Raw genomic sequence first — 20,327 nt, forward strand, 5'->3', positions numbered from 1 at the left:
CTTCCATGGTTCCATTTGCTTGATGCCATTCTTCTGAAAAAAAATGATGGATATGAGTGACTTACACAACTATAGATCAATGGACAAACCAGCCACTGCAACAGTCGCGAACTTTCTAGAGCTCCTTAGATAACTTGGAGCAGTAGACACGAATGGTAACTTTACAAGAATAAGAGCCCTCATAACAGAATTGCTGCTTGATCCTGGCCAGCTGGGGAGCTGGCCAGGACGTTGGTCACATCTGATTTCAAGTGCTCCAGTGAGATCTTAACCATCTTGTGCCATACTCTCCCTCCTACAATGTTTTATGCGACCTAATTGTCAGCCATGTGTAGGGATTCCGCTCAATTTTCTTTGGATTTCAATGCAAACCAAAGACAGGAAGACATAAGGCAAGACTTAATATCTGGCTTCTTCGTGCAAATTGCTCACTCAGAAGGCTTCGGGAATTACCTGATTCTTCGAGAGCAACAAATGGTTAAAATTCACGCCTCAACTGCTCACGACCGTAAACCCAAATGGGTTATTTACCACGAGTCGGTTCAAACATTTAAAAACTGCATACGAACTGTAACCAAAGTGGAACCAGAGTGGCTAATGAGTATAGCTCCACACTTTTACATGGACAGCTGTCCACCGTGTTATCCTCGCAGTTTATTGAAGAAGGTCATGTCAGAAATGCAAACTGCAGAGCAGAGTGAGTGTCACCCGGAAACCACAGAAGCAGGTGAGAGCAATGACCAAGAGTGGTGACACATTAGTCATATTCATGTGTGAACGCTCCCACACCAAAGGGACGATACCACAGTGACAAGAAATGCAACCTCACAAGTACAAATGACGCGTCTCAAAGTCAGACGATGCGGTCCTTTGTCTTGGGCGGCCAGCTCTTTCATTCTGGCTGGATTTCACAGCTCCAAATCGCCTTTACAACAAGTGGCCGGAAGGGATAACTGGATCATCCAGAAGGCATGTGAGTTGATCCTGCCTGTTGTTGATAAAGAGGAATCAGCAGGCACGCAAGTGATCGCGGATTCTGGTCAGTGAGCGCTTTCACCAGCGCCGCCACTCTTGGTCAGGGTCAGGCTCGCTGTACAGCGCCCCCTAGAGCCAGAATTGCTATATTTCTGTAGAGATGCTGCATAGGTTGCTTCTGGGCTCTGCAGACTGGTGAAGCCGCTGGTATCGTGTGTTCCTCTTCTCTAAGTTCTCGGGTTCTGTGTAGGAGACTGTGAGCTCTCTGCTGCATCCTGTCAATACTCACACTCCACGACGGCTCCGTCGATAATCTGCCAAGAGCATATGCATCCTAGTCGAAGGCGATGAAGCTTGACTCGCGTCTCTCTGGACACAGTTTTGTTGGTGTATGGTGGCTCCCCCGCGTGTCGCCACCACTTACCATTTGGTGGAGGAGGACCCGTTGTTGAGGACGTCGAGTAGGCTTTTCTTCAAGTGGAGCCTTGCTGCATCCACAGGTGGAGCTTGGTTTGGCTCAGGCTCACTGGAACTTGTGTATGAATGCTTGCGAGACGTGTGGCTGCCTTGGCTGCCTTTACCCGAGTCTCGTTTCCCCTTTGTCCCTACAATGGCTGTGGATTCGATGAGGGACGAACCCTGGCGCTCCTGAAGTTAGAAGCTTTGGAGTGTTGCAACGCTGTCTCTTGGATTCGAGTGATGTAGCGCTTGTATGGCTATCCTGGGCTCGATGTGGATTGCGACGGGCTTGGAGTGTTCCGTTGCAGCGTGCTGTAGAGCCTTGGACATAGCTAATAGCTCTATTTTGTAGAGTGGAGCAGCAGCCGTCTGCTGATCTTCGGAGGAGAGTCTGACCCTGGGTGTGGAAGGTCGCGCTAGACCTTCCCTCGGTCTGATCACTGGAGCAGTCTGTGAGGTACTGCACTGTTTGAGGTGGCGTCACAGCAGCTATGGCTTTCGGGGCTAGTTTCTTCGGATACCTCGTAAGGGGGAATAGACTTTGTGTCCCCGAGTGGTATGACTGCGAAGGTTAGAACGATATAGTCGTGGCTGCGACTGTCTTCCATGTCCTTGATATATGAAGTCGCCTGTAGCTGTAGAATGGCATTAGCCGCAACGTGTGTCCAGGTTGTTCCTCATACCCTGTTGTCAAGGTGGAGAACAGAGCTAACTTTTCTCTTTGCAGATGGAAGGGTCAAGTGATGTTTCTTTTCCTATACGTTGGATTCTACACAGCGGCGCGAAGCGTCTCTCACGTGTGCTCCAATGCTCCGTTCCCCCCTCCCCCCCTTCACAAAGTAAGTACAAATGGATATAACGTAACTAGGTTTCTCTTCTATGACGTATAAAAAAAAAATAATAAAAGGTTTCAAGTCAGATTAGGTTACCCCTAAATTTCATTTTCTCTAAAGCTAAAATTCAATGATAGAAAATGAATCCTAACTGGGTGACTTAAGCTTACTCCGGTCAAACATTTTTGAACAGTTGATATTATTTGAATAGGAGATTTAGTTATCTGTGGCCGGGGACATCATCCTTAGCAACGAGAGGATGGGAAGAATGGCAGAGCAAGTGAAGGCAAGACACTGGAAATTATTTCAAACGCCGAGTGGACGCTCCAGAACCTAATAGGAGTTACAGATGTCAAAGGCATAGTGAAAATGTGAAGACTAACTGTATATTGTAGGAAAAGATGTAGGGGGTCATCTTTTTAGGTCACATCTGAGGGACCACTTTGGAAATGGTGACTAACCAGGAGGCAGCACAATTTGAAAGCTCCAACTACTCAAGGGATCATTATGTTTGGAACTGGAGCAGTCCAATTAAGCCGCGAACAGATCTTCAGAGAGAGTGATACTCCAATATGATAGCAGTTCGTCCGTGCTTCACAACGACACAGGGCGACCCGGACCAAACCACACTAGCAGCTTCGTGAGAACTCTTACATTACACAAGATTTCCTATCTCTTCCAGCAAGGAAAATAGAAATAATGAAAGCCTCGGAAACTGACTTTTCCATGCATGAGGCTTCGTAAATGAAGACACGTATGGAAAAATCTAATAGTGAAGTGCATCGAGAAACTAGCACAGTTCTTGATGAAAGGAGTTCATAAACTACGCTGAGAAGAGGGATTGGCAGAGAGTACATACGGTAGATGACCTACCCCCCCCCCCCCCCCCCCCCCAGGTAATAAGGCAAATCCTAGATGACCTCCGAAGATTGTATGGTGACACAGGGAGTGCTAAAGGAGGGGAAAAATTGACGGAGGAAAGAGAGAGTTACAGGATCACAACCACTGCCTCAAGCATTTTCAGTCTCGATCACCTTAAACTCTTTTCTGATATTAAGTGAATCATCTACGATCATTTCTTTTATTCTTTTGTCATTCTGTTCCCCCTAAATTTTCTATTCTGATTGGAACTAGACCATAACCATTTGTTCCTCTGCATCTGGTGATCTAATCGTAACTGCATGATCGATTTCTATCCCTGCTGAATTCTTGATTGGACTGTCACCACATTTCCATCTCCTTCTTTTTGGTTTTTATTTTTACGTTCTCTGTATTTGACTGTGACTACAGGTGCTGCCATTTAACATCCTAGCTTCGTCTCTTCGATGTATATCAACTGACTGTTATATTCCTCTCTTGTGTCTCCCCTGATGGTGTGATTATTACACGAAAGAGCACTTGGGAACTTTTCGTGTTTCATTTTTCCCCTGGACTCATAGGAATATCTTGATCACGCGCAAAATTGTGATCCTTTCCAACATATATATATATATATATATATATATATATATATATATATATATATATATATATATATATATATATATATATATATATATATATATATATATATATATGCATGTCTATAGCTATATATCCATATGTATATAACTCAGTGCTCATCTACATTCTTTGTCTTGTCAGTGTATGTGTATGTCTGTATCCATATATGTATGTATATATATATATATATATATATATATATATATATATATATATATATATATATATATATATATATATATATATATACAACTCAGTGCACATCTACATACTCTGTTTTGTCATTTTATGTGTATATCTGTACCCATTTGTATACATATATATATATATATATATATATATATATATATATATATATATATATATATATATATATATATATATATATATATATATATAACTCAATGCACATCTATCCTCTGTCTTGTCATTGTATGACCTGTTATCGTATTTCAGTGATCATATGATACGTGTTTCCTCCCTTGAAATTCTAGTTTCCTCACTGTAATCTACGATGTGATTTGTTCCTGTAAAATTCTTGTTTTCAATGCCATTGGGTTTTCCATTCCCTTTGTTCCTGTAAATATCTTATGATTCTTGCGTTGCCTTAAACGCAGGCTCTTTTTCTAAGAATCATCACAAAAGCATCAGCGTTGAAATTAACGCCTTCCATATGACACGTTGTTCCAAGAGACCATAAACATACGCCTTTGCCTCAGTGGTCTAAATAGAAGGAATGATAAGGAAGGAAATGCAAAAGCTGGAGGGAAGGATTTCCAGCCCCCCTGCTCCCTCCCCTTTTAGTTGCCTTCTACGACATGCATGGAATACGGGGGTAGAACTCTTTCTCCTCTTCCTCAGGGATATTATAGATAGACAGATAGATAGATAGATTGATTGATAGGTAGATAGATAGATAGATAGACAGATACTCCCTTTCGTCAAAAGACGTCGGTATACCACCCATCACTCCAACATCCCAAACATGGACCCCCTCAGGCTCAAGATGCAACATCTACCCCTGAAGATATTGAACAGGTTCTCCCCACCTGCCCTGCACTCACCTCTCAGATGCAAATGCACAACATCGCCATGCTCCTTGACCCGTGAGGTCCCATGGGAGGTCGTGCGTCGCATTCTTGAGTGTTGTGAAGGCTTGGGGTGGGGAGATGGGCGCTCTCTGAGGCAAGATAGCTCAGGAAGACTTCAACAAATGTCTTTCCATAACTAATGAATATAAATCCGTTAAAGCGAATATCCCAAACCAAATCTTTGCAGTTTATAATGACATTTTCTAAAGTATGTGAGTTATGTTAGGTCAACCATTGCATCCAACGAGTGAAAGAACCAATGGCTCAGTTCAACAACAAAGATGCTAGAGGCTCACGTCAGAAATAAAGATTACAGAACCAAGTACGTATAGATAGAGCCAGTCTAGTGGATATAGTCAAACGAATCAATATATACAATTTTCTCCAAATACATACCTTAGGACTCCTTTCATCGAGGCTGCGCAACAATCAGGAGCAGAGAAAGGATGACAAGACAAGGAAAGGAGTACGACATTGCTCGACGAGAAGGCAATTTTTTTCCCATCCATTGACGATGATATAATGTCATCAGAGGTGACGCCCAACGATATATATACGCATGCGCAAATTCACCGAATCCTTAAACCTACTGTGGGAACGACTAACCCTAAATCGGTGACGTGCTAGAAGAGACAGATAGACAGACAGAGAGAGAGACAGACAGACAGAGGTATGGATCACTCTATACGAGAATGCCCAGCACCCAGGAGAAAGCGGTATTCGATCCAGCAGGTAAGGGCAAGGTCCAATTCATGTCTTTCCACGTCTTGTCTTAGAGAATACCAAACCATGTCTGAGTCATTTGATTCACGCGAAGCCACAGACAACCTTAAGAGGATGTATTGCAGTGAGGAGAAACACTGTTAGGAAATGAGAGACGTAGAATTTTGGTTGGCACTCCACGAAATGTCATCAAAGAGGAAGTGGATGGAACATAGATAGTTTTAAGAGACGTCTCGAAAGACGATAGTGAGACCCTCCCGACCATCTGAGTTGATAGATGTGACGTAAGAACTGTAAAAAATAATAAATTCACGAAGAAAATTATATATTCATACAGTTTCCCGTCAATCTTGAAGGGCAAGGAAGTTGGGCAGGGGAAAAAAGAAAAGTGAAGGACGTAAATGTGAAAAAAGAAAAGAAATCGGGAATGCAGACAGCAAGGGTTGGAAGCAGGAATGGTGGGCAGGGAAAATTTGAAGCCTTTACCGTAACTTCAATTTAGGTTATGCAGGAAGGGAGGGAGGGCTGGCTGGTGGGGAGGGTAGGTGGAGGATCCTGTATATTGCTAGGGATGCCCTGAGTGCTGGACCAGAGGCAGGGGACACGAACTATCGTCATGGACACGAGACACGACTGACCAGCTGGAACAGTTAAATGTTTTCCCTTCCAAGTTACTCGATTCTCTCTCTCTCTCTCTCTCTCTCTCTCTCTCTCTCTCTCTCTCTCTCTCTCTCTCTCTCTCTCTCTCTCTCTCTCTCTCTCTCTCTCTCTCTCTCTCTCTCTCTCTCTCTCTCTCTCTCTCTCTCTCTCTCTCTCTCTCTCTCTCTCTCTCTCTCTCTCTCTCTCATAAATATATATATATATATATATATATATATATATATATATATATATATATATATATATATATATATATATATATATATATATATATATATATACATATTAGCCCTGGGGATAGGGGAGAAAGAATACTTCCCACGTATTCCCTGCATGTCGTAAAAGGCGACTGAAAGGGGAGGGAGCGGGGGTCCTGGAGATACTCCCCTCTCGTTTTTTTAATTTTTCAAAAGAAGGAAAAGGGAAGGGGCCAAGTGAGGATTTCCCTCAAAGGCTCAGTCCTCTTTTCTTAGCGCTACCTCGCTAACGCGGAAAATGGTGAATTGTATGTATATATATATATATATATATATATATATATATATATATATATATATATATATATATATATATATATATATATATATATATATATATATTTTTTTTTTTTTTTTTTTTTTATACTTTGTCGCTGTCTCCCGCGTTTGCGAGGTAGCGCAAGGAAACAGACGAAAGAAATGGCCCAACCCCCCCCCCCCCCATACACATGTACATACACACGTCCAGACACGCAAATATACATACCTACACAGCTTTCCATGGTTTACCCCAGACGCTTCACATGCCTTGCTTCAATCCACTGACAGCACGTCAACCCCTGTATACCACATGACTCCAATTCACTCTATTTCTTGCCCTCCTTTCACCCTCCTGCATGTTCAGGCCCCGATCACACAAAATCTTTTTCACTCCATCTTTCCACCTCCAATTTGGTCTCCCTCTTCTCCTCGTTCCCTCCACCTCCGACACATATATCCTCTTGGTCAATCTCTCCTCACTCATTCTCTCCATGTGCCCAAACCATTTCAAAACACCCTCTTCTGCTCTCTCGACCACGCTCTTTTTATTTCCACACATCTCTCTTACCCTTACGTTACTTACTCGATCAAACCACCTCACACCACACATTGTCCTCAAACATCTCATTTCCAGCACATCCATCCTCCTGCGCACATCTCTATCCATAGCCCACGCCTCGCAACCATACAGCATTGTTGGAACCACTATTCCCTCAAACATACCCATTTTTGCTTTCCGAGATAATGTTCTCGACTTCCACACATTTTTCAAGGCTCCCAAAATTTTCGCCCCCTCCCCCACCCTATGATCCACTTCCGCTTCCATGGTTCCATCCGCTGACAGATCCACTCCCAGATATCTAAAACACTTCACTTCCTCCAGTTTTTCTCCATTCAAACTCACCTCCCAATTGACTTGACCCTCACCCCTACTGTACCTAATAACCTAATAACCTAATATATATTGAAGATCCACAGGAGTTATCAACTCTAACTCCTTTACCACGAGAAATATCAGTGAAGTTTTCCTATACACAGAGAATTATAACACTACTAATGGTGAAGGTCTATGCTTCATTGTAGATAAAATTTAACATTATCATTATTATTACTAGTATTAGTAGTAGTAATAGTAGTAGTAGTAATAGTAGTAATAGAAGTATTAGTATTATTATCATTACCATTATTATAAGCACTACTATCATCATTTTAATATCGTTATTATTATCACTAAAAGTATTAGTATTATCATTATTGTCATAATGATTGTCATTACTGAACCCGCAGTTTCATACTGGAAAAAGAGGGGTGAGACACCACAATAGGTAGACCACAGCTCCACATACAATAGCATGGAAACTGAGAGTATCATGTATGATACACCAACTGGGAAAAAAAATTGATCATGTTTGAGTTTATATTACATGAAGAAGTGGAAGGAAGACGGATGGAACCAGATATAAAGTGTTGAAATAAGTGTTCGAGACTATTGTAAGAACTAAACCGTTTCTACAAGAAAATGAGTTCAGCCCTGAAGTGTTTATCAAGGTGTCGCTAGAGGTAGGTAGAATATCAATGGAACGAAAGGCGTAAATGTTACTACGATTCGAGGTCGGGATGTTACTCTTCTCTACAAGACCTGAGTTGTCTGTAAAGTGCTGGAAAGGATAACTAGAAAGGATATGGATGGATACTGGAAAAGACTAAAGGAGACAAACTGGATGCTGACGAAATCAGATGCGTATCTAGTTACATGGATAAGGAATTATTCAGCAAGAGTATACGCTTCTCAGCTTGGGCTTTTTGCGTGGAGAAACATAATCTATTGAAAAGGAGGTCGCTTGGAGTTCATCGAAGATGATAACTGAAGTTATGAGAGCTGAGTCCCTAGCGAGAGGCTACACGCTGTTGATATGTCCACAGTAAAAAGTGAAGAGTGAGAAGAGACTTGATTACAGCTACCAGCATTGATACCAGTATATGTTGACGTCATCAGTAAACAGGTCTTCGAAAGATGCAGGAATGGAGGAACCACAGGCCATTATATGAGACGCAACGAGTAGAGGCAAAAGAAAACAAATGTAAAGTAGTATTTTTCTATAATATGACTCGTGGATGAATGGTATGCACTAAGTTATGTGGCGATGAAAGTGAATGGCAATGCATACAAAAGTTTGAAAAGTTGTATGATGCTAAAGAAACTTTAAGGGATAGAGGGCTCCACACGAGTGTATACCTCCCTCCCTGCATTGTGCAGTAAGCTAATTTCTATCGGTATCTACTCTCGGGTACCTGTAGTACAGTGGTTAGGGCTGCGATCCACCAGTCTCCCGTGGCCGGGGTTCGATCCCAGAAAAGGGCACCTGGCATGCAGCCAATTCGGTTATAAACCCTTCCCTCTTTGGTTGTTTATCAATGGTGGCTGATGCATGCAGGTATGTATAAATGCGTCTGTGTTCATGATGTATATGCGAGGTGAAGAGCCAGGGCAAATCGAGTGTAAAACCCCCCTCCCAGTAATATACTAAATGGGAAAAAGTCTACGGACTACCATACCCACGTTTCATTTACTTTCACTTTAAAATCTTGATGAAGAGCGGATTCTGATGGTATGATATTCTGACACATCCACACACGTACATATATACATACATACCTATGAAGATTAACATGTGCTGTATCTATTTCATTTGATAATGAGTAAAAGGATACCTTACACCCACAGCAGAAATGCTTCCACGTCATATAATCGATCAAGTATTCCCCTGTGGTAGATTTAAGAGTGAACTTGGGGAAAATCTACTAAATTCCCAAGAGACTCCCGCTCGTACCAGAGTGCATTTGTGTTAGCAGGTGAAAGTATCTTATTTTCTCAAAAAGTCGAAGGGACGTCCGTTTTCTGTGGGTGATGAAGGCGCGGGTGGAGGAGCGGGAGCGAGGGCTCAGTGCTGTCTGGAAGGTTACCGCGTAAGGGTGTGGCACCTCCGCCCACCTCTTCCCTGTACTGGAATTCGCCAAGGAACTGCTGTTATTTCATCTCATTTCTCCTTGGTAGTTATCAACACTTCTTTCTCGTAGATGGAAAGTATCTTCTAGAAAAGAGATTGTGTTTGAACATGTATATTTTTGAGACATAGTGGTAGTGCATGTGCTCTCGGGGGAAAACTTTGATCCTGTAGTCTTTAGAAAAATAGTTCTACAGTCTTTCTTTGTGGTAGTGTGTAAATAGCACCAAGAGTTTCTTTAATTATTCTGTAGGTCCTCCGGAGGCGGGACGTAGGTACACAGCCGACCATGAAGGAAAGGAAGCCTTAGTGAAGAACATTTCTACACGGTTGGTAGATGTTTTACTATACTGGGTCAAGGTATATACTTTACCCTCCCATTCCTCAGGATCTTTCTTTATTTATTCTTCATTCGTCTCGCCGGAGCAATGTAATCTAACTTGGAAGAGAACTTGCTCATATTTATCGTTATCAATACAAGAGTTTGGGAGATTCACTCCTTATGCATAGCAATATGAATCGTGGGGTTTTTTTTTCCCCCCTCGGCTCAGTCGTCCTTTCACTATCTGTAATAGCAAGACTAGATCACAATATGTAAGACGCTCATCTGATTCATTAAGACATTTCATCCACCGTGTTCATCCCACCACCACTACTCCATAGTCCCCCAGAGCTTCACGTAAGACCTCAAAAACATGAGGAGGTCGCCCGTATGTGCTCTGAGCTGGATGGCTGTCCTGTATTAACGGTGGTGATGCTGATGCTCCTCCAGCAGGAATGTGCTGGTGATGTAGGTGTTCCTGCCGGAGTTCTGCCCAATACCTATCTCAACTTTCACCCATGGCCTCGGGGTCGCTCACAGTCAACAGTAGCCACCAGTGAAGGCAGCCAGAGGCTGGGGAAGAGTGATGGGCAAGATGCGACTTCGACAAGCGTACTCAGACTTCGTCAGCAGTCTGACCAAGAGCTCCGGCGTCTAGCGCCCCAAGAGGAGGTGGCGGTACCTCAGAAGTCTACAGCGCTCTAGCGGTCACATCGCGTCCGTGGAGGGTACGTCACGTACCAAGGCGCCCTCATAGTCACGGTTCGTCCGTAGAGATGAATCAAGGTTGAGAATGCCACAGCAGAAAAAAAAAAACCCGTCCGTGGTGGTTCTTCATTCTCCTGGAGTGTCGTAGCGGTTACCCGGCGTACGTAGAACACCTCAGCGTCCATGACTATCCTAATGTTTGCCCGACGTCCGTGGAAATACACCATTGTCATGGTAGTCACCCGGTGTCCGTGGAAGTACACTGGCTTACTAATAGTCACCCGGCGTCCGTACTGAGGCACGGCCCTCCTGACGGGCGGGGTCAATACCTACCGTACCTGAGCCACTGGCAACACTCGTCTGCGCCAGGGCGTGAGGGGAGGGATACGAACATGAGGATTGGCGTGGCCCAGCACCCTCTCATGTCACACGCCCATCTCATGTCCCACGTACCAAACCTAAGTTATTAATACTCTCGTATTCAGTAACATCTCGCTGCTGGGGTGGGGCGTGTGTGGGACGACACTGACCAGAGACAAAGATAGCGAGGGAAGGCAGGATATTACTGGCCCGCAGCAGAGGGAAGGCAGCGGGGCAACGAGGGAAGACACCTCCTGTGATTAGACCTCCTGCCATGGCCATGAGTCCAGCAGGAACCACAGAAAACGCAGGGACGATTCGTGAATTCCTATTCCATCATTAGTGTTCTCATGAAATGTTTCCATTACAGTTGCTATGGATGGCATGACCCGTTGCCGTCGCCTTGGGATATATCTGTTAAATTTGTGAACCTCGAATATGTGTTTTAGGGCTGTCCGCAGCGTATGTACCCACCTGGGGATGTCCGTCCCCACCACAATGCAGCTGCTTACGGTAGTCCCCAGCACATGTAGCCGGCTAGGGTAGTCCCCAGTACCTATGTCCAGTCAGTGCCCTGTAGTGACATGTAGTCAGTTGTCTCCAACACCTGTGGCCAGACAGAGCAGTCACTTGTGTCCAGTCAGAACAGCCCCCAGTACCTATGTCAGTCGAGTCATCCCCCCGGTGCATGTGTCTGATCAGAGCCATCGCCAGTACCTATGTCAATTGGGGTAGTCCCCAATGCCTGTGGCCAGCGAGGACAGTCCCCGACACCTGGCTTCAGTTAGGAAAGTCCCCCGACACCTGTTTCCAGCCAGGACAGTGCCCTGCATCTGTGCTGTTGTGTGATTACTATTGGTGTATCACGTGGAGAGAGGTTTACATGTGTGTTGCTCCGCCTCTTAACCTTGTATAGATAGATAGATAGATAGATAGATAGGTGTGTGTGTGTGTGTGTGTGTGTGTGTGTGTGTGTGTGACCCCATCTCACCAACTATTCTTCTGCTTTATGTGTGACTTCACATTTGTCTCTCACATCTTATCTACTGTACGGGTGACATCATGTTATTACCTGACACTTGTGCTATTGTGAGTGACTTCAAGTTTGAAACTTACATCTGTAGTACTTCAGATTTGTCCCTAACACCTGTCCTATTGTATGCATGACTTCAGGTTTGTACCCGACACCTGCACTGCCCTCTGCATGACTTCAGGTTTCTCCCCGACACCTGTGCTGCTCTTTGCATGACTTCAGTTTTGTCCCTGACACCTGCACTGCTCTCTGCATGACTTCAGGTTTGTCCCTGACACCTGCACTGCTCTCTGCATGACTTCAGGTTTCTCCCCGACACCTGTGCTGCTCTCTGCATGACTTCAGGTTTCTCCCCGACGCCTGCACTGCACTCTGCATGTCTTCATGTTTGATTATGACATGTGTATCGTCGTATGTATTTGCGTATATGTATACCTATACCTATTTGCGTATATGTATACCTATTACTGGTTTACCCGCGACATGTGTATTGTTACGTGCGTAGCTACAGTTACAACCTCTGGAACTCTGCCTGTGCGTGCGTGGCGTCACGACCACATCCGGGTCATGTAACCTTGCGTGCCAGAGTCAGGGCTCTGTCCCCTGTCTTTAAATTCCCATTATGCGCGTGCCCCCTGGGTCGGACCCCAGCTTGCCCACTGCTATGGGCGTGGACGTCCATCAGTCTCCCGTTCCTGATATTTTCTTTTCTCTCGTTGCCGCAGGCGTAATAATCCCCACCGAAAAAACCTTTCAGTGCACCTTGTGTCACCTCAAGTCAGTCCCAAGTCCATTTTCAGATCCGTTTTACGAAGCCAGTCGCCATGGGGTATACCTGTAGACGTGAATCTGGGCTCGTGTTTAGGGGACTTATGCTGCTGGATGAGTAGCGCAGGTCCAGGGACCATTATAAGAGATCTAGGCTTATCTAGAGGCGAAAGGGGGTCCTGGAACGTACGTACGTGGCTTAGGGGCTTTCCCGATATCTCTACAGCCATCTGCGTTGCACCAGGTCAACCTCTAATGCCTGTACACACACACACACACACACGCACACACACACACACTAGTTTGTATCTCGTCCAGGCATTACCACAGTCGCCCCCTTGTCATCAAACACATTCAACAGTCCTTCGCAATACTCACTTCCCCGTACCACCCCTCTCCCTGTCACCGTTTCCCCATTCACTTTCTTCATTCTCATCCTCATGTGTCCTCTTGTTCTTCTCCCACTAATCATCTGTTTTCGAAGCATTTTCTGGGAAGCCCTTAGATACTTTCTCACCCTATCTCTCATTTTGCCATCATTTTTTCACCTCCCACCGCTTTCTTATGTTCTCCCTCCAATTATTTTCATACTCCAACAGATACCGTTCATACACCTTACTCTTCTTTTTCATTTACGATCTGACTTCCTCACGCGATCACTCGCTACCCTTTCTCATACGTCTACATCCACCCTCTGCAGTCCACGCACCTCGCACGCACACTTAAGCACCACTTCCCTAGCTACTATCCACACTCCTGTTCACATTTAGTCTCACCTCATGCCATTCTTCACTCAGGGTCTCTGTAAAGCCAATCTACCAAGTTTGCTCCTCTTTACTACTTCTTTTGAACATATGCCATTACCTCCTTTCTAAACCCCCTACAATAATTCACTCTCGCCAAGAATGATCAAAAATTCCATTTGCCGTCCCTCTCAGCACGTTCACATTCAGCAAGCTCTCTCTGCGCGTACGTGTGTGGCACAGACACATCGAGCACAGACCTACAGTAACCGTTAGACACAGACTCAAATAACAAAAGCACACCATTGCTTTTACGTTGACCTGATTATACCCCTGTGTCAGGAGAGGCGAGAACACCACGCATGTGACCTGACCTGCTGGAGATATGACCTCCCCTGGCGAGCGGTTGGTGTCGGCTCGAACACACCTCCTCCTCATCCCTATCCCCCACTAACAAACACACACACACACACACACACCCCGCCCGTGGCTCTCCGATCTGCTGTTGCCAACCGGCCGGAAAATCACCCCCTATAGTGACCTGCAGCGTTGCCATGTCACAAGCATAGCCTCCCTCATTCATGCTGTGTTGATTTTACAAGCTAATGGTCAGCCGGCCAGCGCTAGCGCTGCACCAACCATCTCCCACCAACCACCCCCAACCCACCCACCTCATTGCCATCTGTCCAAACTAACGATCCTCATTGGTCACCACGAACGAGTGCGTTAATCCTACTGGACTGTTACCGCTGTTTCGTGAGGTCTGAAGTCCCTTTCGTGTCGTCACAACCACCTCACACCGCTGCCATTTGGGCCAGAACAGTGTAATCAGACACTGAGCTCAGCTCCTGGGTGACCTTGAGGGCTTGAGCATGGGGAGGAGTCCCAGGCTACCACACCCTCCTACCACACACACACACACACACACACACACACACACACTTATGTAAACCTCCTTTTGCAAACCCACCTCCTCTTAGTGCCAATCTGGTGTGGCGATAATAAGACCTTAGTCCCTCTTTACTGGAATATCTCGCTCAACTAACATGCCTGTATACACATCGAGACATCGATTGCCCGAAATCCTACGTTTTCTTTTTTTCTCTCTCTTTCTCTTTGCAACATCGCGCTTCCAAGAGAACTCTCCTTTCGCGTTACTGTAACGGGTGTAGAATACTTACAGTCCTTAGTACAGGCTCTGTATCATGATTCACCCGTGATCTATGAATCTCCTACGTATATCACGGCATTATGAGGTTAGTCTGTGTGCCTAGGTGTTAGCAGTATCTACATATGTAGGATGATTCTAGGTCGTCCTTTTGATGTCCAGTGGTAGGAATTATTATTCGAGAGTTGGTTGCATCCCCGTGAAGGCTATCCTACTCAAGGACGAACTAGATCCCCCTTGAGCAACGACGCTGCGTCTTCAAGAGCGCCTAACTTGAGGGGGAGAGGTTGAAGGCTAGGCTATCATGCCAGAGGGTCGTACTGTCGTGCTCAAGGGTTCGTACCGTTGTGGCCAAGGGTCGAAACGTCGTGGTCAAGGGCTCGTGCCGTTGTGTTTAAGGTTAGTAATGTCGTGGTCAAGGGTTTGTACTGTCGTGCTCAAGAGTTCACACCGTCGTGGTCAAGGGTTCGCACCGTCGTTCTCAAGGGTTCACATCGTCGTGTTGAAGGGTCGAAACATTGTGGTCAAGGGTTCGTACCGTCGTGATCAAGAGTCGAACCTTCGCGCTCAAGGTTACCACCGTCATGCTCAAGGATCGAACCTTCGTGCACAAGAGTCGAACCTTTGTGCTCAAGAGTCGAACCTTTGTGCACAAGGGTTCGAACCTACGTGCTCAAGGGTTCACACCGTCGTGTTGAAGGGGGCAAAATAAGCTCAACACCGTCCTTGCATACGCCGACCCCCTCTGAACCCCCGGCGTGAGATCATAACACGAGATTAATGTTAATGAGAGCGTTGGTTAATTCTTCATTCCAATGCTCCTCTATTATGCCCACACCTTACGGAGGCAAGCGATGGAGTGTTTGTCATAAAGGTATGGTTGATGGATATGAAATCATTAAGGAAAAAAAAAAAAAGTGACTCCTATATTTCTAAGACCTAGATCTAACCCACTTAGTTGTATTATATACGTCTTAATTCGAAAAGGAAAAAAGATAACTACTTATGTTATTTTTATTTACCCTAATATCTTTTTTTGTTTTTCAAAGAAAACACAATTACACTTGAAAGTATATTAGGTCCCGTTCTGATCTGGCACTGTACAGTCCAATGAATGAGTGGTTAGTGATTAATTGGCTTGTTCCACCGAATCAATGTTTGGTGTTTAATTAGCTTGATCAATTCAGTGGAGATGCCATGTTTCCCAGTCACTGTAATGCTATCAAAACACCCGTAACCAAACAGCATTGTAAGGTGATGAATGAGGAGTTCCTTTGAGGCTCTGGTGTCAGAGTTGCTCCTCCAAGTTTGGGTGGGAAGATGTCTTCAGAAAACAGTAGAAATAATTTGCTCGTAGTAGGTCAAAAAGGATCAGTTATTGTGGCTCTTGAAGTATGGTGGGCGACGCGAGCTGACAGCGTGGTTGTTTCTGGTCCAAATGCATCTTCGATGGCATCATTGCTCTTTCTTACTCCTACAGCTTATTGTCCTTTCGTAAAAAACGTTTAAAAACGTTGTAGAACACCACACACACACACACACACACACACACACACACACATCGTTATCTTCATCAGATCTTTGGATCTAGTCAAGCATGATTATAATCACCTTAATTCTCTCTCTCTCTCTCTCTCTCTCTCTCTCTCTCTCTCTCTCTCTCTCATCTCTCTCTCTCTCTCTCTCTCTCTCTCTCTCTCTCTCTCTCTCTCTCTCTCTCTCTCTCTCTCTCTCTCTCTCTCTCTCTCTCTCTCTCTCTCTCTCTCTCTCTCTCTCTCTCTCTCTCTCTCTCTCTCTCTCTCTCTTCTCTCTCTCTCTCTCTCTCTCTCTCTCTCTCTCTCTCTCTCTCTCTCTCTCTCTCTCTCTCTCTCTCTCTCTCTCTCTCTCTCTCTCTCTCTCTCTCTCTCTCTCTCTCTCTCTCCTCTCTCTCTCTCTCTCTCTCTCTCTCTCTCCTCTCTCTCTCTCTCTCTCTCTCTCTCTCTCTCTCTCTCTCTCTCTCTCTCCTCTCTCTCTCTCTCTCTCTCTCTCTCTCTCTCTCTCTCTCTCCTCTCTCTCTCTCTCTCTCTCTCTCTCTCTCTCTCTCTCTCTCTCTCTCTCTCTCTCTCTCTCTCTCTCTCTCTCTCCTCTCTCTCTCTCTCTCTCTCTCCTCTCTCTCTCTCTCTCTCTCTCTCTCTCCTCTCTCTCTCTCTCTCTCTCTCTCTCTCTCTCTCTCTCTCTCTCTCTCTCTCTCTCTCTCTCTCTCTCTCTCTCTCTCTCTCTCTCTCATCTCTCTCTCTCTCTCTCTCTCTCTCTCTCTCTCTCTCTCTCTCTCTCTCTCTCTCTCTCTCTCTCTCTCTCTCTCTCTCTCTCTCTCTCTCTCTCTCTCTCTCTCTCTCTCTCTCTCTCTCTCTCTCTCTCTCTCTCTCTCTCTCTCTCTCTCTCTCTCTCCTCTCTCTCTCTCTCTCTCTCTCTCTCTCTCTCTCTCTCTCTCTCCTGAACAAGTCTCCTTTCTTGATTCGGTCTTATGCAATATTTCGGAGTGGGGAAGTAGTGACCTGGTTAGAATCAACAGATCTAAAACGCATTTTCAACGTATATTTCTCTTTCAATATCATTCATTTACCCTTTGTCCAACTTGAGTCCACCACCGTTAATCCCAGCAATAACGTAGCTTCGCTGAACATAACCACACTCTCCACTCTGTCCTGGAAACCCCACAGAATCAATCACAAAAGCCGCATCTCTATAGCCAGGGATCTTGTGTAGATAACCGTGATCGTCTTTCCTTTGAGCCTTAATTTCGCATCTGCAGATGTCGTCTTCGTCCCAATATGGAATACTGCTCACATGTCTGGGGTTGGCTCTTCGTTCGGCTTTTTCTTCACCGAAGTGGAATAAAAAGCTATCTTCCTCGTTAGTTCTCCAGGCATCACTTCCTTTCCAGTCCTCTGTGATGTTCCTGCCTCTCCACCTGTCTCACGAGAATGGTTTTGGCCACTTCCCTTTTGAACCGTCAGTATGCATCCCTGCCACCAAGGATTGTATCAGTGGCTCGCCTGTGGTTGCTGCTGCTTCCTATGGTCTCTGAGTGGAGACCAAGTTATTCTAGGAATAACCTTTAGGATACCTTCCTCCTTTCCTCGAATAGCAAAGCTATGAAACCTTCTTCCCTCTTTCGTCTCTTTCTCTTCTTATGACCTCTCTCCCCCTGTGGGAATCAAGTCTACGGACACTTAAGGAACTCTGATCAATTCCCTCTTCCTTCCACCCGAGATGGCCACGACTGCGGCATTTCTCTGCTCATGCCATCACTGTAGACTGAAACACCAACCAAGAATGCCGAGAAGCTTCATAGAATGGCTTGTTGTGAGTGGCAGCCATCTCCGCCTCCTCTCAAAGTCCCTCTCTTGACCATCTCACACAGCCCAGTTGTGGAACCCCCTGGACTTCCTCATCCGTATGTGTGACGTCCTTGTTGGACGCACCTGCGCGTTGACGACTCTGTCACTGACGTCACAGTCTTTACGACAGCTCTCGCGATTACATCACTCGAAAGAAGACCCTTAGGAGCCTCCAAGGCTGAACTACCCTCAACTGCATCAACCAAACCATGACTGTAGCCCATGTACGTCATCTTCACGTCCAACCACGTTCAACCACCCCGCTGTTCTGCTGGCGTTCCAATACCCCTCAAGGCTGAGCAGCCCACCAAGCTTTACGTCGCCACTTTGGGCGATAAACTAGGCCGGAAGGAACACGTCAGCACCGTCATCAGATCTGCCAGCTGCCGTCTTCACACTAGCGGAAGACCGAAGGCACGTAGACCCCCCTTGCATCTGGACACAAGAATATCTGCGTTTTTCGTTCTGCCTACACTCGCCCGTGCCTCTCAGGCATAGTCATCCTCCTCCCTGCTCACAACACAGCTGAGGATACTAGAGGAGGCGTAAGGGAAAGGACGTGCAGAATCTACCTTTGGCCCCTCTTGCGCCATCTGGTGAGGGACACTCTAGTCCATGCACCACTCTCTCTCTCTCTCCGCCCTCCCGCTGTTTTATCGCCTCGCTGATTATGTTCCACGTTTCCTTCCTGTAAATTTTCTTGCCTGTGGCTGTATAATGATTTAGATAACGCGTTGGACAAAAAAATATATCATGACTGTTTTTACGCTATTACTACTATATCATAATATCTTAATTGTCATTATCATTGGTATCACTGCCAGCATTATCATTTCTATCATTGTAATTGTTATCATTCATTATCATGCAATCGGGAGAGCAGCTGTCAAATGATGCTAACCGACAACACAAGTCATCAGTGTAACTCCTGTCGAACAGGTAGTCTTGTCCTTGTGCCCTGTGGAAATGCTACAGGTGAGGGAGTGGAGGAAGATGTAGACTCCTTAAAGCTACTACAGGAGGTTTGGAAACCATGGCATGATACCTCTGTTCTCCGTTTGTTAATGGCTATGCTCTGGTCAACGAGATCGAAGACTTTTGTGAAGTCCTTATGCATAACTTCCCCAGGGACAATCTTCTTGAAAGAGTCCTGGTGTGACATAAAGACCTTTCTAAAGGAGTTTACATATCCCTGCGACTGGAAGTGGTGCAACCTTAAGCTACGTTACTTCCAGTGTGTGTGTGTGTGTGTGTGTGTGTGTGTGTGTGTGTGTGTGTGTGTCTCCGGTGAGATCGCATGTTGCATTGATAGGAACATCACTTCATCAGCGTTGTGTCCTCCGCGAGTGGCATTCCCTTCAGGAGCGACGCGTCCCTTCAGGCATGCGACGCCCCTTTGTTATGATGTCAATTTAGAAGTGTCGCGTCTCGGAGGCAGGAAGTCCCTCAGGAGCAGCGTGTCTCTCCGAACGGAAGACAGGAATTGTCCCGCCCACTGATAAGACGAAGTGGAAGACGCCCTAAAGGGAAATGTTTGGGAGGAAAATGTCCGAACCTCACACCTCGAAGATGATTTTTTCCCAGTGGCTTCCACGACCCGCCTGGCTTTCAGGCAGTGGCTTCCACGACCCGCCTGGCTCTCTGGCAGTGGCTTCCACGACCCGCCTGGCTCTCTGGCAGTGGCTTCCACGACCCGCCTGGCTTTCTGGCAGTGGCTTCCACGACCCGCCTGGCTTTCTGGCAGTGGCTTCCACGACCCGCCTGGCTCTCTGCCAGTGGCTTCCAGTACCCGACTGGCTTTCTGGCGGTGGTTTCCACGATCAGCCTGGCATTTTAGACAGTAGTTTCCACGACCTGACTTCCTCTATGGCATTGGCTTCCACGACCTGCCTAGCTCTCTGGCAGTGGCTTCCACGACCTGCCTAGCTCTCTGGCAGTGGCTTCCACGACCTGTCTGGATCTCTGGCATTGGCTTCCAGGACCTACCTGGCTCGCTGGCAGTGGCTTCCAGGACTTACCTGGCTCTCTGGCAGTAGCATCCACGACACGCCTGGCTCCCTGGCAGTGGCTGACACGAC

The 20,327-nt window shown here is 45.9% G+C and overlaps 2 protein-coding genes across 2 annotated transcripts in view; both read left to right on the forward strand.

The window, feature by feature from the left end:
• The first annotated feature begins 327 nt into the window (after positions 1–327).
• On the forward strand, positions 328–753 carry LOC139760206 (ATP-dependent RNA helicase DHX15-like). The gene has a single exon (XM_071683141.1). The coding sequence runs from the start codon at positions 328–330 to the stop codon at positions 751–753; it is 426 nt and encodes a 141-aa protein (XP_071539242.1).
• Positions 754–9,646: 8,893 nt separating this feature from the next.
• Positions 9,647–20,327, forward strand: part of Schip1 (Schwannomin interacting protein 1) — a 212,429-nt gene continuing 201,748 nt past the window's right edge. The window contains exon 1 of the mRNA XM_071683022.1: positions 9,647–9,813. The gene's annotated coding sequence lies outside the window, so the exon portion shown is untranslated. The remainder of the gene's footprint in view (positions 9,814–20,327) is intronic.

This window comes from Panulirus ornatus, chromosome 35 (genome assembly GCF_036320965.1).
Source record: "Panulirus ornatus isolate Po-2019 chromosome 35, ASM3632096v1, whole genome shotgun sequence".
Taxonomy (NCBI): domain Eukaryota; kingdom Metazoa; phylum Arthropoda; class Malacostraca; order Decapoda; family Palinuridae; genus Panulirus; species Panulirus ornatus.